General features: G+C 42.2%; 1 protein-coding gene across 1 annotated transcript; it reads left to right on the top strand.

Moving 5' to 3' along the window:
• The first annotated feature begins 2737 nt into the window (after positions 1 to 2737).
• Positions 2738 to 9252, top strand: LOC307155337 (C-type mannose receptor 2-like). Its single transcript, XM_079865941.1, has 5 exons — positions 2738 to 2825; positions 2999 to 3037; positions 3130 to 3483; positions 7871 to 8221; positions 8386 to 9252. The coding sequence occupies exons 2-5, from the start codon at positions 3001 to 3003 to the stop codon at positions 8751 to 8753; spliced, it is 1110 nt and encodes a 369-aa protein (XP_079722067.1). The 5' UTR covers positions 2738 to 2825; positions 2999 to 3000; the 3' UTR covers positions 8754 to 9252.
• Positions 9253 to 16332: the final 7080 nt, after the last annotated feature.

Raw genomic sequence — 16332 nt, 5'->3', positions numbered from 1 at the left:
GTAACGGAGTACGTTTACTTGAGTACAGTACTTAAGTACAGTTTTGAGGGATCTGTACTTTACTCGAGTAGCATTTTTGGGGAGTACTCATGACTTTACTCAAGTACATTTGAGAGGCAAATATTGTACTCTTTACTCCACTACATTTCTATCCATAACCGTGAGTACCCGTTACTTCTTCTAAAAGAAAAAAAAAAAGAAAAAAGGAAAAAAGAAACATCTCGGAAACCCTCTCAAATGTGATTGGATTGTGCAGGCGCCACTGATTGCGACAGCCTGTGTCGCAATCAGTGTTGCAAGTGACGGGTAGGTTTAGGGGCGGGATTATGGAGGTCATAAGACCCCCAGTGACGGGTAGGTTTAGGGGCGGGGTTATGGAGGTCATAAGACCCCCAGTGACGGGTAGGTTTAGGGGCGGGGTTATGGAGGTCATAAGACCCCCAGTGACGGGTAGGTTTAGGGGCGGGGTTATGGAGGTCATAAGACCCCCAGTGACGGGTAGGTTTAGGGGCGGGGTTATGGAGGTCATAAGACCCCCAGTGACGGGTAGGTTTAGGGGCGGGGTTATGGAGGTCATAAGACCCCCAGTGGTGGGTAGGTTTAGGGGTGGGGTTAGGTCATCAGACCAATCAGGGATGACTTCCCTAATGAATATTCATGAGACTTCCCCTACCATCCTGGGAAAAAAAATATCGCATCCCGGGAAAGTGCCAAGCCGTGGCCCCACCTCGCCAGACTATTTTAATTTTCTGAACAAGTTAATGATAGTTTTCGCTTCAAGTGTTTGCTGTGTTTACCAATGTAAGCACTGTGGCGGTAATGCAATATTTAGAAAATGTACTCTTGTACTCTTGATACTCAAATACTTTTAAAAACAAGTACTTTAGTACTTTTACTTAAGTAGACATCTGACTGTTGTTCTTTTTTTTGTTGTAAAATTTAGCAAGGGGTATCTGTACTTTTACTCAAGTAATGTAGCTGTGTACTCTGTCCGCCTCTGCTTATCAATTTGATGGCGGATCCAGAATGGTTCAAACGACAATAACCAGTGACAACTGGAGATTCACCCATTGTAAAACGCGAAAGACTTCGGACTTGGGAGAAAAAAAGAGACTGCAACTGGCAAAACAAGGATAAATATCAGAAGGGCATTAAGTGTAGTCATGCAATGCTGACATTAACAATTTGAGAACAAAGAATAATTTGCATGGTTTGATGTGATATGAGAAGCGATCGTTAGATTAGATTTAATCAGCGCGATTTACTGCAATGCTTTTTTCCCCTTGGTTGGTCAGAACAAAAGTGGATGTTACTTACTTGTTCAGACGACATTTTCTGGTGAAAATTCTAATGTTGTTCATATTTCCAAAAAGTATAATCTGTGATTGCGAATGACAGTAACCACACCGGCGCGGTGATTGAGAGCCGCTCATTCTCCTCAAAACATTGTATTCATCCGCGCCGTGCCGTGCCGAGGCACAACGCCAGAGGAGAACTGGCCCCCGACTGAGCCTGGGTTCTCCCAAGGTTTATTTTTCTCCATTAGGTCACTTGATGGAGTTTTTCGGTTCCTTGCTTTGATACAATTTGTATTGTGAAAAGCGCTATACAAATATATTTGACTTGACAACGCTCGTAAAGTTGATAATTCCGCGAATAACTGCAGTTGCAGATTTCGAACAGAGATGGCGACAAAGAGGAAAAACTGCGGACTGTAGCTTTAATTAAAAGCACCATCATTACTAGTAAATCGTGTTACATATATGTATATGACTATAGGCACTGCTGTACAGACGCTTAGAGGATTATTTAAAAATGCAAAGCTAGAATCAAAATAAAGCTCTGTAAACACTTGCATTTTTACAACACTGTAAATGTGTCCCATCGGGTAATCAAAAGTTCTACACACACTTGCGGTCTTCATGACCTCTTGAACACTTGGGCCAAACACAAGGAAAATGTCATGCAAGTGTAGCTGGTGTGCATTAAGAACATTTATTTTGTGATTCCACTTGCCATGACCATTTTTGGGCTTTCCTCATTCTTTCCGTCCGCCAGTGACACACTTTGCTTCTTCCCAGTCTGCATGCGCATTCACAGCGGTGGGTCACGCAAGTTTACGTGCTGAAGGCCGTAATCTTGTAAATGACTGTTTCATAGGTTATACTGTTGTACTGTGACTTCAAGTCCCTCTGTGATGGACACATGTATGTTTTATTAATTATTTTCTTTCTTTAAGTGGTTTTCTTTACGTTGATTTGATCCTTTATCTTTCTCAGCATCGTTCATTACTGCTCTAAGGGCTGCACGAGTCCTCATTATCTGTTTTTACTACAGATGTTATAAAAGGAGGATTTGATGGGACAAATTTCTGCATTCAAGAGTGATTCTGAGTAGACACAACACAGATAACACACCGCTACACACGTAGACAAATGGTGAAGTGCAAAGATCGCAAGAATGGAACGGCCATTTATGTCAAGATGATCAGGGATAAAACACGAGTTATTCAGTTCAGCAATATCTTTAAAGCTGCTGTTTAGTTGTGAATGTTCAGATGTAAATTGTAAATGTTCATATCATTTTTTTGATTAAGGTTCATATTTATATAGACTAATACTGACAAAAACGTCAATATGCAAATATAGAGAAACAGAGGAAGACAAACACAAATAAGGAGGAAGTAAAATATGAAAATTAGTTTTAGAGAAATACACAAATGATGTGGTGAGCTGAATGAGGGATGAGAGCAGATATAATAATAGCGTAGTGTAAATCTGCAGACAGAAACATCAGACTCAGGACAGAAACACACGACCTCTAAAGTAAGAACATGTTCATTCTTCAAACACAATTACACTTTCTGATGTTAATATTGTCTGAATGATTACAGTGAATTCATGCTGCTGTTGAGATACTAAATGAAATTGTCATATTTACCTCCAAAATTAATCTGGAAATGTTTGACTTCTGAGTTTTTCAATGTGTTTTTCCTCAGAAATGGACCAAACTCTATATTTGATTCTTCTTCTCATTGGTGAGTGTGTTTGCTGTATTATTTATGGTTTATAGTTTCATCAGGTTTGACCCTGTTATGAAAAGCATTAAATCAAACGCTCTCTTTCACAGCTCTCTGCTCCGTATCTGAATGTGTTCAGCGTCAGTATCACTTTATAAACGTGAACAAGACCTGGACTGAAGCTCAGAGATTCTGCAGAGAGAATTACACAGATCTGGCCACCGTTGACAACATGAACGACATGAACGAGCTGAAGAAGAGTGTGAATGATGGAAATATCTGGATTGGGCTGCAGAGGAAGGATGTTGATAAATGGCAGTGGTCTTCAGGAGAACCTGCGCTCTATCTCAACTGGAGACCTACACAACCTGATGGCAGAGACGAGTGTGCTATGATGAGAAATGGAGAATGGCATGATGCGTCATGTAGTAACAGCCTGACTTTCATCTGCAGTTCATCTAACAGTAAGTGCAGCTCCATACAGTCACAATAAACATTTATTTATAAAAGATGCACCATATTCTGTACTGTAAAATCTAATTAGTTAGACTTACTTAAAAGCAAAAGTAAGAAAAAAATAAGAAAAGTGAAAGAGGAATAGTATGTTGTATTGACAAAAGCTTAGTTAGTATAGTTTAGTTATACAAGAGTTCCTAAAAGAACTGAGAGTACTTGATAATTTACTGGGCTACTGGGCAACCTGAAGGCAGAGATGAGTGTGCTATGATGAGAAATGGACAATTTCATGATTTGCCATGTACTGATACTCGTCATTTCGTCTGCAACAGTGAGTGCAGGTATAAAATTACAACCATTCATTTAAAGATGCACCTATGGGCGTTGGAACCATTGTATATGGGTGGGACAAAACCCACCCACTTTTTAAGACCAATGATATTGGACCCACTCACTTTTACCGTCTCTAATTCAGCGCATATGTCTGTTCACTCTTCAGAGCGCCGTCAGTCAGATCCATTCCACTTGAGGAATGCCCTAATAAATTAAACTCCATTCCGCGTTTTAGCTACAGCGTTGATTTCCACGCTGCTGCTCAAATCCATTTGGCTCATTCAGAGTCCGACCAAACCAAGGGGGTAATCCAGCACCCGGAAAGCGTACCTTCCCCGGGGGGCTGTTATTGGTTAGCAGACCATCACCTGCTGTTAGCATTCCATTGACTCCCATTCATTTTGGCGTCACTCTGACAGCAAATAACTTTACATCTGATCGGTTTAAAGACTCTATTTATCCATTATTTATTTATAAAGAAACACGAAAATGTATAAAAGGCTCCATTACATTGTATCTTACGTTATGGCCCAGTAGAAGCAGTTTTTGTCAAAATAGGCTAAAGGTTGCGTCATAACCACGCGACTCTCTGTCGCACAGTAGAGAGATTACCGTAGAGACAGGAGGAGAAGCTTGCGGGCAATCGGGGGGATGTGGAGGCATAAAGTCTGATAAAGTCAAGGGAGAAGCCAATAGAGAGTCATAAAGTTGCTCCTGCTCCTAGCTCATGGACAGCTCCTACTCACACTCTCCGTCTCTACAATATTGGGAAGGGAATGATTCAGATTTCTCTTGGCACAGCTACTAGAAGACAGACGGGTTGCTCACATCACATCTATGTGGTCAAGCTCAGTTTGAGTCTGCGCAGTCGCTCAGCCATCAGGAAGAGAGTGCTTCTAACTGACTTCACTTTTCTCCGTTGAAGTCTATGGGGTCGCTGTGTCCATTTCTTATACTGTCTATGGACCAAACCCTTACTTTTCAGGCTAGACGAGCCAATGTGCATGTGCTGTCCAAAGCGCGAGTCTCAGGTTCCTATGGGAACCGGAGCTTCTAACAGATTGCAGTGATTGGCTCTTTTACTTAGAAGAACTTACAGTTTCTCCCAGGGGATTTTTTTTTTTTTTTTCAATGTTCAAAGTGATAAACTTTATTGTTTTTTTAATTTTAAATACAGCATTATTCAAAAAAAATTATAATGCTATAGCAAGAAAAAAAAAGTGTCAAAACACGTTATAAAAACGGACACTTCCAGTTCTTGATTATTATTGGCTGAGCTGTGTTCGATGCCATTGTAATATACTTTGTAACCACACAGTTGAGAGTCGTAATAAAACGAGACGACGCGCAGCCAGCAAAGTTGCAGTGAAAAAAAAACCTCACAGTGCACGGGGACAATGAGGTTCAGCTTCAAGAGATAGTGAGAAAGAAATATATCATGTAGTTTATCACATCATACGAAGTTTAAAACATTTAAATGGACATATCAAGAAGTAATTAATGCTTATCAATCTTAGTTGATTATAGGCTATTAGAGCGGAGACGCGCAGAGACGGCAATTAACACGCTGTTTGATTTGTGATCATGCTGTGCCTATTCCATTCATTCGAGTATCATATTGTACAATACTTAAAATCATTTAAATATGCATACAATAATATACAATATCATTTCGTAGAACATGTCTATGATGTAGTAGCCTATTTGAGTTGATATTACTCTTGCCAAGCTCGGATTTCTGAAAGATGCACGCAATTTCTGAAAGACGCAAATTCTGAAAGAAGGATTTGCGCTCGTTTAATTTTTACTCTCACTCATTATTGCATAGATAGTTTAGATAAGGTATTTGGCTTTGGGAACACCCCTAATCTACTCCAGTAAAAAAAATCTGGAGGATGACCCACCCACATTTTTTTTTGCTTCCGACGCCCATGCACCATATATATAACGGCTCCAGAACGTCTTCTACTAACACACACAGTATTAACTTATAAATTAAAGGTTGGATAGGTAACTTCAGAGAGGCTAGCAATAGCCCACTCTCCGTTCAGAATCTCCAAACCCACGGCTCCTTTAAAACACAAGAACACACACAGCAGAGTCGGCTAAGCATCAAGAGAGACAGTGTCAAATTACCTCATGACTCAAAGCACATAACATAACAATAATAATTGTAAACAGCATACGGAGCTCTAGTCCTGACTGCTGTAGATTCATTTCGGCGTTGATAGTGTTGACATAGAAACACACGAATCCGAGTCTGAGGACGTGAACAGCTCCTGGTAGAATGTCACAGTTTGTCATCTCATAATTACGGTTCCTCATGGTGTGAACGCAGAATAAGCTCGTTGTTCTGGTTCAGGAGGAACTGTAAAAGACACTGTGTGTGTTTGTGGCACTCAGTGACTGTGTGTTTCTGCAAAGCCTTACAGAACGCGCTGATGATGTGTGACGTCTGCGCAGCAGGTGCATATTCAATGATTTATCAAAAATAAAACACAAAGAATATAATTTTGTTCAGGTAGGCTAGTTTTTCATTTGCATATCTTAAGTGTAGAAAAATAAATCCAGAGGTTTTGTAGACAAATGTGCAAATGTTGTTATAAAATGTGTATTATAAAAATAGTGCTTAAAAAGAACAATACATGAACTTTATGTATACTGATATTTTGTTTGGAGATATTCATTTTGTCAAGTATCCTCGGTCAATTTGTTTTTAAGACAGATTACAAAACCACTACAAACCCCTATTGTTCCAGTAATGATAATTAAGGTAAATTAATTGACTCGCTGTATTCAAATGAGTAAAACAGAGAAGTATTATTACTCACATCATCACTACGCCTCCTTTTGAAAATGCCACTAAATTAAGCAGCCTTTTCATGATAAAATGCTGAAATGTTTTATCTTCAATCATGGAGCCCAAAAAAAATAAAAAAATAAAAAAAAAATATATATATATATACTATATATATATATATATATATATTTTTTTTTTTTTTTTCTTTAACACATGTAGCCTACTATTTTAAACACTATCTTTTACCTCTATAGTTGTAGACTAAATTTAGTTTAAAGAAGATCTAGCTTACATTTCTCTTTTTCATTCATGGAGATATGGAAAATATGCCATGTTTTAGTTTAGTGGATGATTTCTGTCCCCTAGTGGAAAACAAAGACCTTTAACCCTCTGGGGTCTGAGGTGTTTTCTGGCCCTGGAGGTGTTCTGACATGCTCTGACATTTGTGCTTATTTCTGTTACTTGTGACATTTTCATGGCTAAAGTCTGATTACACTGTATTCAGCACAAACTCTGCTACAATAATATATCAGCAGCATGTGTGTAAAAGTTTGTAGTTTTGAGATAATGACATTTCTGCGTGGTTTGTGAAGAAAAACAAAAAAACAAAAAAACAACCAATTGTCACTGAAATAAGGTCATGAAACCCATACTGATTATTTTTTCACACGACTTTTGAAAATTGTATCACATAGCCTAGAATATTTGCTCCAAAACTATGTGAAAATCATCCTGACTGCTCATTCAGAGAAGACAATTGATTTAAAATTTGTAAGACGTGTTTTGTGTAAGAAAGCTTTTATGCGAGGAGGTGTGAATCATCATGAATATATATATATATATATATATATATATATATATATATATATATATATATATATATATATACACACACACACACACACACACATATATATATATATATATATATATATATATATATATATATATATATATATATATATATATGTAAGGGATAATGTATAGCGAGGCGGTTGTTATAGTGAATAACAACCCCGACAGGCTGAACGGGACCCCGACGCGAAGCGGAGTCATATATTTCATATCAAATATGAATTATGTTAAATAATTAACATATTTAGATGCAGTGTAACATCTTCCTCTGTTTCTCTCTTCAGGCTCTTAATCAAGTGTTCTGAAGAGGAAGCGCTTTAAAATCATAGTAATGTTCAGAAAAGTTACTGAAAAAGAAAAAGAACAAACTTTTTTTTTAAACGTTTTTTTTTTTTTTTTTCTTAAAGCGAACACAAGACTCGTCTTTGTCAATCAGACGAAGAACTGGAAAGATGCTCAGAGTTTCTGCAGACAGAATCACATTGATCTGGTCAGTGTGAGGAACCAGAATGAGAGTCAACAGGTTAAGAAGTTCATCAATGATAATCAGAGATCTGATGATGTCTGGATCGGTCTGTTCAGAGTCAGAGACCCATGGCAGTGGTCAGATCAGAGTAACTCCTCTTTCAGATACTGGGCTTCTGGTGAACCTGATATTGTAAACAAACTTAAAAACTGTACAGTGATCGGACCGAACGCTCTGAGTCAATGGCATGCCTACTTTTGCAACAGCCAACTTCCTTTTGTGTGTCATGAAGGTGAGCAGATCCTCACAAACACACACAATCCATCCATCACCTCCAGATATCTTAAAGTTCACGCTACATGTCTGACATGACAGATTCCTCCACAGTGTTTGTTCTGCATGTTGTTTTTGATCAGTCTCTCTCTAGTTTTTGCTTGTGGTTTGTTTTGTGTCCAGATAAACTGATTCTGATCAACGAGACTCTGACGTGGCCTGAAGCTCTGAGATACTGCAGACAGAATTATACGGATCTGGTCTCGGTTCATTCAGTCGAGATGCAGCGTCGTGTGATGAATGTGGTTAAAGGTGCGTCTACTGGGGCGGTGTGGTTGGGTTTACGTCACTCCTGCACTGTGGGCCTCTGGTTCTGGGTGAGCGGAGAGACCGTGTGCTATCAGAACTGGGCTCCAGGGAACGGCACAGGAGAGGAGAACTGTGTGTCTGGAGTGAGATCTGGAGCAGTTCAGTCTGGAGGAGATCAGCACTGGATCAGCCGTCCTGAACACGACAAACTCAACTTCATCTGCAGCAGATCTGAGGAGTGAAGGATGTGTTTGTGTCCTTAAACTGGCGAATGTTTTTTAACTGGCAAACACTTTTTGTATTGTTTTGATCATCAGATAATGTGCTTATATCAGTACAATGAAATTAATTTCTGTATTTTAAAAGTATTACTATTATTACTATCAATGTGATGTTCTTTGGGTATTTAAAATACTAATGTGCACTATATGTTTTAAAGACCCCATGACATCAACATGAGTTTTCATCTGTGACTGTTCAGTCAAACATACTTGCTGTTAAATATAAAGTAGAAGATCATGATTCGAGGATGATAGTATATTGACTGTTTACAATAAAAGCAACGCACAAGCCACGTCTGTTGATTTCATGGGATCTTGTTATTCTGGTGGTGTGGCTTCTTTCTTCTCCTCACTCCTGTGTTTTGCACTAGTCATATATTTACTAATTACTTGTTTAAAATATGATTGTGAGTATCTATATGCGTCTCAATAAAATGAAATATGGTTTATTCTTAAAGCTACAATATGTCTTTTTTTTCGCCACTAGGGGTCACTAACCTCTAACAATAACAAAGTCGTAGGTTGATGATGCAGTGATGAGAGGAATCATGGGACTTGTCGTCATGCTGATGGATCTAATAATGTTTGTGGATGTGTGAATACATTCATGTTTTTTAACATGACTGGTATGACACAGGGCACGATTGCTATGAGAGACAGACACACGAGTCCCGCAGATATTAAAGGAATGAGGATATTTCATTCTACCGAACTATCCACAAGTGCTGAATCACTACTCACACAGGACAGTTTATTATTACAAAAAAAAATGTTTTGGACTAAAAAAACGTGTGACATCGCAAGTTCAGATAGTTTAAACACTGTTTGCAAATCTCTAAACACATTCTCACTCTAAAACACATTTCTCACTGTGATGCACTTATGTTTCAAAATGCTAAACACAGACAGGCAATATCAAACAGATAACAAACAAATAAAAAATGGATAAAATCTAACCAAGCATGATCTTTTATATCAAGAACTAATAGGAGATCTCAACACTGACTCAATCCTAATAAAATTACTAAATTATCATAATCTTTCACAAATAAACATCATAAATGTTAAAGTGGAAAGGTTAAAAACATGTATAAGAGTTCTAGTATTACATTTAGACATGATCTGCTGAATATACTTTACTTTGTAATTAGGCTAAGTTTAGTTGATTTTCATGTCTGCCACGTATAAACAATGAGCAAAAACGAAATTATTGATAATTTTCATAAAATCATAGGCCTATTTTAACACGGTTTAAAACTTGCCCCATTGAAGTCAACAGGGTGCAAATTTTAAAAAGTGTCATGATCCTGCCTCTTTCTCTGTCTCCCTCTGCTGGCCACACACATAGTTCACACACAGTTCACCACTACGCACCCTTTCATTACTGACAGCTGTTATCACTTTTCATCACGCTCATTCATCTCCACCTGTTCCTCATCTTCCCTCATTATCTCGGCTTCTTCTACCCTCTCTTTCCTAGTCTTGTTGTCAGATTGTCTGTTTTCTCAGATGCGCAAAGACCTGAATATTATTGCTACCCTGTCCTGTCCTGTCCTGTCCTACGGATTTATTGTTTCTACTGGAATTACTCTGCTGCCGTCATTATTCACCTACAGAGAACTGAAGCCAGTTACCTGCTCGGTGCTCGTCGCCAGAATCCTGTTCTGCTTCATTCACGAGGTCTGCTATTTAACCTGCTCTCTGTTCATCTGCCGCAGAGGAAGATTGTGTTCTCGTTATTACCAGCTGATGCTGGCATCTTCAGTTTGCTGTTTGGAACTCTCTGTTGAAAATACCTGTGGTCAGACTACTGCTTCTATTAAAGAACTGTGATTGTCACTTTTGCTTTTGAGTCCTCTCTTACCTCATCACAGAACAATCTGACCAAAGCATGGACTCAGCAAGTGGCAGTTCTTTCCAGTCGGCGGTCGAGCACCAGGGTGCCCTTCTGGGCAAACATGAGGAGGACATCTCCGCCGCTAGACACGCTGTCGAAACGCTAGCCGCTCAGATGTCAGAGCTCTCCTGCCAGGTCCATACCATGCGCCTTCAACCCTCCGCCTCTCATGATCCTCACGACTCGCCGGAGCCCCGGGTTAATAATCCTCCTGTTTATTCAGGTGAGCCCACTCAATGTCGCTCTTTTTTGACCCAGTGTGAGGTGGTGTTCTCCCTACAGCCCGTGACGTACGCGAAGGAGAGAGCCAAGGTCGCTTACGTTATCTCCCTTCTCGCTGGTCGGGCTCGTGAATGGGGAGCGGCAAACTGGGAGGCGGGGACGGATTGCATCTTCAGTTTCTCGCTTTTCAAAGACGAGATGATCCGGGTCTTCGACCGCTCGGCCATCGGTGAGGAGGCTTCCCGTCTGCTTTCTACTCTTCGGCAGGGGAGGCGCTCCGTGCCCGATTTTTCTATTGAATTCCGGACCCTCGCTACCACCTGTGGCTGGAATCAACCCGCGCTGGTCGCTCGTTTTATGGAGGGTCTGAACTCTGATCTGAAGGACGAGATTCTCATCCGGGAGGTGCCCGCTCGGCTCGACGATCTCATCGACCTGGCGATTCGAGTCGAGAAGCGATTCGATTTACGGCGCAGGGCTCGCCGCATGGAGGTCGCTCTCCTTTCCACGCCACCTGTCAATTCCTTTACCCCGACTTCCAGCACGGATCCCGAGCCCATGCAGCTCGGAGGCCTTCGCATCTCGCCTAAGGAGCGCGAGAGGAGGATTGCTAATCGTCTCTGCATGTACTGCGCGGCGGCCAATCATTTTGTCTTGTCATGTCCAGTAAAAGCCAGCGCTCGTCAGTAGGCGGAGGGTTACTGGCGAGCGCCGTCACCAAGGTTACCCCTTCACGTTCGTGTACTACTCTTCCGGTGCTGCTTCATTGGTCTGAATCGTCAGTCGCCTGCTCCGCCTTAATCGACTCTGGGGCAGAAGGAAATTTTGTCGATGAAGAATGGGCACTTCAGCAAGGTATTCCCATCACACACTTAAGAGACTCCACCCCCCTTTACGCCCTAGATGGTAGTTCCCTTCCTAGAGTACAGAAAGAGACTATTCCATTGACTCTTACCGTTTCTGGTAATCACAGAGAGACAATTTCTTTTTTGATTTTTCGTTCTCCATATACTGCTGTTGTTTTGGGCCATCCTTGGCTTAAGCTCCATAATCCTCACATTGATTGGTCCAAGGGGTCTATTTTTTCATGGAAGTTGTCATGTCATGTTGAGTGTTTAGTTTCTGCTGTTCCCCCTGTCTCTTCTGTTTCTGTTTTTCAGGAGGAGGCGGGGGATTTGTCTGGAGTTCCGGAGGAATATCTCGATTTGCGGGAGGTTTTCAGTCGTTCCCGGGCCACTTCTCTCCCCCCTCACCGTCCGTACGACTGCAGTATTGATCTTCTCCCTGGAACCACTCCTCCGCGGGGAAGACTCTACTCACTTTCTGCTCCTGAACGGGAGGCGTTAGAGAATTATCTGTCCGAGTCTCTAAATGCTGGTACCATAGTTCCGTCCTCATCGCCTGCCGGTGCTGGTTTCTTTTTTGTCAAGAAAAAGGATGGGTCTTTGCGCCCCTGCATAGATTATCGGGGGCTGAATGACATCACTGTCAAGAATCGCTATCCCTTGCCATTGATGTCATCAGCCTTCGAGATCTTGCAGGGGGCAAAGATTTTTACCAAACTCGATCTCCGTAACGCCTATCATTTGGTACGGATTAGAGAAGGGGACGAATGGAAGACCGCCTTTAACACACCTCTCGGGCACTTTGAATATAGGGTTCTTCCGTTCGGATTGGTCAACGCTCCCGCCGTCTTTCAGGCTCTTGTCAATGACGTCCTCCGGGACATGCTCAACATATTCGTGTTCGTCTATCTTGATGACATTTTAATTTTCTCACCCTCTTATCAAGTCCACGTTCAACACGTTCGTCGTGTCCTCCAACGCTTACTCGAGAACCGACTCTTTGTCAAGGCTGAAAAGTGCACGTTTCACGCGTCCTCCGTTACGTTCCTGGGCTCAGTCATCTCCGCAGAGGGGATCAGTATGGATACAGCTAAAGTCCAGGCTGTCGCCAGCTGGCCCGTTCCTGATTCTCGTGTCTCGTTACAACGCTTTCTCGGTTTTTCGAATTTTTATCGGCGTTTCATACGCAATTTTAGCCAAGTAGCCGCGCCGCTTACCGCCTTGACGTCCGTTAAGTCCAATTTTAGATGGTCCGAGTCTGCACAAGAGGCTTTTGACCGTCTAAAGAAACTTTTTACCTCTGCGCCCATTCTTCTAACCCCGGATATCACTAGACAGTTTATTGTTGAAGTCGACGCTTCTGAGCTGGGAGTAGGAGCTGTTCTGTCTCAACGATCAGTCTCAGATGGCAAGATACACCCGTGCGCCTTTTTTTCTCGTCGATTCTCTTCCGCAGAGCGAAATTACGATGTTGGTAATCGCGAACTGCTTGCCATCCGCCTGGCTTTAGGTGAATGACGACACTGGCTAGAGGGCTCCTCTGTCCCTTTTATCGTCTGGACTGACCATCGTAATTTGGAATATATCCGTTCGGCCAAGAGATTGAATGCTCGTCAAGCTCGGTGGGCGCTATTTTTTACGCGCTTCGACTTCTCCATCTCTTACTGTCCAGGCTCTAAGAACGCCAAGCCTGACGCTTTGTCTCGTCTCTTTGATTCCCCGACCACCGTCACCTCCAGGGAGGAGATTATTCCCCTCAGTCGTGTAGTGGGTACTACAGTTTGGGGAATCGAGAGACAGGTTAAGCGTTCACTTTCTCGTGTCGCCACCCCGCGAAACTGCCCTAGGGGCTATCTTTTTGTCCCGATGCCTACGCGTTTAGCTGTTCTTTAGTGGGGTCACTCATCCAAATTATCTGCCCATCCCGGCGTCCGGGGCACGATCGCATCTATCCGCCAACGTTTCTGGTGGCCCACGTTAGACCGTGATGCGCGTCGTTTTATCGCGTCCTGTCCTGTCTGTGCCCAGACCAAGGCTAGTAATTCTCCTCCTGCTGGTTTGCTGCGTCCGCTACCGGTTCCTACTCGTCCGTGGTCCCATATTGCTCTCGACTTTATTACTGGCCTCCCTCCATCGGCCGGTAATACCGTCATCCTGACTGTGGTCGATCGTTTTTCTAAATCCGCTCACTTTATCCCACTCGCCAAACTCCCCTCTGCCAAGGAGACAGCCCAGATTATGGTCAATCATGTGTTCAAGTTGCATGGGTTACCCACCGACATCGTTTCCGATAGGGGTCCACAATTCGCCTCGCAGTTTTGGAGAGAATTTTGTCGCCTCATTGGCGCCACTGCCAGCCTTTCCTCGGGTTTTCACCCCCAGACTAATGGTCAGGCCGAACGGGCCAATCAGATTGTCGTCCGTACTCTTCGCAGTCTAGCCTATCGTAATCCTGCGTCCTGGGCTGAGCAGCTTCCCTGGGCAGAATATGCCCACAACTCTCTTCCATCTTCTGCCACGGGTCTCTCTCCCTTCCATTGTTGTCTCGGCTATCAGCCCCCTTTATTCGCGTCACAAGAGACTAACTCTAACTGCCCGTCCGTTCAGACTTTCATCAGTCGCTGCAAGCGTACTTGGAGGAGGGTGAGATCTGCTATTTGTCGTTCGAGAAGACGCATGAGTATCGCTGCTAACCGATCTCGTGTCAAGAGTCCTCGTTATATGACTGGTCAGAGAGTGTGGCTTTCCACGGCAAATTTACCTCTCCAGTCCGAGTCTCGTAAACTTGCGCCTCGTTTCATCGGACCATTCCGTATAATCAAGATCATTAATCCTGTCGCTGTCAAGCTTAGACTGCCGCCTAATCTTCGTCGTGTCCACCCAGTATTTCACGTTTCTTGTCTTAAACCTGTAAATCGTTCACCCTCTCGTGCCTCGTTCTCCGACGTTCGTATTGAGGGTTCTCCTGTCTACACTGTCCGTAAGATTATGGACATGCGCCGTCGTGGTCGTGGGCACCAATATTTGGTCGATTGGGAGGGGTATGGTCCTGAGGAGAGAAGCTGGGTCTCCCCCCGGGACATTCTGGACCCCTCGCTCATTGATGATTTCCTCCGGTCTCGCCAGTGCTCCCCCTCAGGAGCGCCAGGTGGCGCTCTTTGAAGGGGGGGTACTGTCATGATCCTGCCTCTTTCTCTGTCTCCCTCTGCTGGCCACACACATAGTTCACACACAGTTCACCACTATGCACCCTTTCATTACTGACAGCTGTCATCACTTTTCATCACGCTCATTCATCTCCACCTGTTCCTCATCTTCCCTCATTATCTCGGCTTCTTCTACCCTCTCTTTCCTAGTCTTGTTGTCAGATTGTCTGTTTTCTCAGATGCGCAAAGACCTGAGTATTATTGCTATCCTGTCCTGTCCTGTCCTGTCCTACGGATTTATTGTTTCTACTGGAATTACTCTGCTGCCGTCATTATTCACCTACAGAGAACTGAAGCCAGTTACCTGCTCGGTGCTCGTCGCCAGAATCCTGTTCTGCTTCATTCACGAGGTCTGCTATTTAACCTGCTCTCTGTTCATCTGCCGCAGAGGAAGATTGTGTTCTCGTTATTACCAGCTGATGCTGGCATCTTCAGTTTGCTGTTTGGAACTCTCTGTTGAAAATACCTGTGGTCAGACTACTGCTTCTATTAAAGAACTGTGATTGTCACTTTTGCTTTTGAGTCCTCTCTTACCTCATCACAAAAAGAGGATAACACCGATTTTTGCCGTTGTTCTCTGTACTGACAGCACTCCAAATTTACCAAAAAATGAGCTCAATGTTAAAATTGACCGGAGTTCTCCTTTAATAAACCGGGCATGCTAATGACGGCTAATTCGGAAAAGCGCGAGATATTCAACATATTTTTTCTCCATCTCCCATTAAAACAGAAGTTTCAGGAACACACAATGGCTCATATTCCATAGAAATATGCTTTACCATACATTCAAATGCAGCTAAAACTGCAACCCTATCTGCTTTTGTATGCCTAAATATTATATAGTAGGCTATATAAATATTATAAAGCCTATACAATATACTGACCATTCATTTCAGACAAATCGATTTTACAAATGTAACAATTGTGATCTCAGATAAATATAAAAATGTTTATAGGCTACTCTATAGAGGTCAGATATGTCTGAATCTCAGGCGGATAGGCCTATGTTTGATCAGTCGACATCTCTGTAAATGCAAACAAAAGTTCTTTATTTTGTTCAAGATCTTACAGACAAATCAGCTTGGCTGAAAACTGAACGTGTTAATAACTTCACTTCAAAATCTTTAAAATACCTTTATATGTAGAAAAATATAATTAAAACCTTTTGGACTCAGTAAAAGAGATCAAGTTGTACCACCTTACATACTTTGGATGTTATATATTTGTTTTTTTTATTATTATTAAGGCCTTTGGACAAAAAAAAAAAAAAAAAGACCCATCACGTCATTGACCCACATAGGCCTATAGATGTGGTGAACCACTTCGGTATCGATCAAATTCTGCATTCTGTGAGAATGCTTCCGAGCGCT

Source organism: Squalius cephalus, assembly GCF_949319135.1.
Source record: "Squalius cephalus genome assembly, chromosome: 3".
Classification (NCBI taxonomy): domain Eukaryota; kingdom Metazoa; phylum Chordata; class Actinopteri; order Cypriniformes; family Leuciscidae; genus Squalius; species Squalius cephalus.
The sequence above is the reverse complement of the archived record's forward strand: the minus strand, read 5'-3'. Positions and strand labels throughout refer to the sequence as shown.